This window comes from Etheostoma spectabile, unplaced genomic scaffold (genome assembly GCF_008692095.1).
Source record: "Etheostoma spectabile isolate EspeVRDwgs_2016 unplaced genomic scaffold, UIUC_Espe_1.0 scaffold273, whole genome shotgun sequence".
Classification (NCBI taxonomy): domain Eukaryota; kingdom Metazoa; phylum Chordata; class Actinopteri; order Perciformes; family Percidae; genus Etheostoma; species Etheostoma spectabile.
Window position 1 is genome coordinate 711,897 of NW_022605577.1, and position 818 is coordinate 712,714.

General features: G+C 37.7%; 1 protein-coding gene across 1 annotated transcript in view; it reads left to right on the forward strand.

Annotated features, from left to right (window-relative positions):
* cfap100 (cilia and flagella associated protein 100) overlaps positions 1 to 818 on the forward strand; it is an 11,264-nt gene that overhangs the window by 9,743 nt on the left and 703 nt on the right. Inside the window, exon 14 of the mRNA XM_032510865.1 lies at positions 271 to 364. Within this exon, the coding sequence (XP_032366756.1) occupies positions 271 to 364 (94 nt within the window). The remainder of the gene's footprint in view (positions 1 to 270; positions 365 to 818) is intronic.

The window sequence follows — 818 nt, forward strand, 5'->3', positions numbered from 1 at the left end:
TGGATTTACCCAGCAGAGATCTGAGGACCAGTCCTCAGAAATCCACTGGAGTTTAAAATGCCACCACAAAGAAAGCTGAAGGTAACGGACAACCGACAGAATTTCCGGCGGCAGGTGAACAATCTTGGAAATGTAAATATAGTCTAGCTTTCTCTTGACTGCAAGAAAAGGTTGATAGAGCAACAAATTCAAGCCTCTTCTGGAGGTGATGTAAAATAGCAATGGTATTCATTGCAACATAACTACCTGTCTTCCTTTGTCATGTCACAGGCAGCGTGAGGAAAAGCAGAGAGAGCAGAGTGAGAAACAGAAGGAAAGGATGAGGAGGTACTTGGAGAGATCTCTGGCTGACTCCAAGAAAATAGTAAGTTGTTTACTGCATTTATAATGTGTGACACTGGGTAAGATGTGGTTGGAATTTGTTGAAATACATAACAGCTTGTAAAAAAATAACGTTGTGTTGTAGGGCTGCACAATATACATTTTATTATTGTCATCATGATACCAACTGGTGCAATAAACACTCTGAGATATTTTATGTTAAAAGTAAAAAGAAATGGGACACATTATTCCATTTCTGTTCATGCTCATTTCACATGTCTGTGAAAATTGTTCAGTTTATGTCTTAGTTGTTAAATCTTTTAATGTTCGTACAAATATTTGCATATGTTAAGTTTGCTTAAAATATAAAAGCAGTTGAAAGTGACATGACGTTTCTTTGTTTGCTGACTATATCGTAGCTGAGTATATCATTATTATTCATGAGCTCTCCCTGTAAAGGATGCTGATAGCCAGGCTCTCATTGGCTAGCTGTTAGC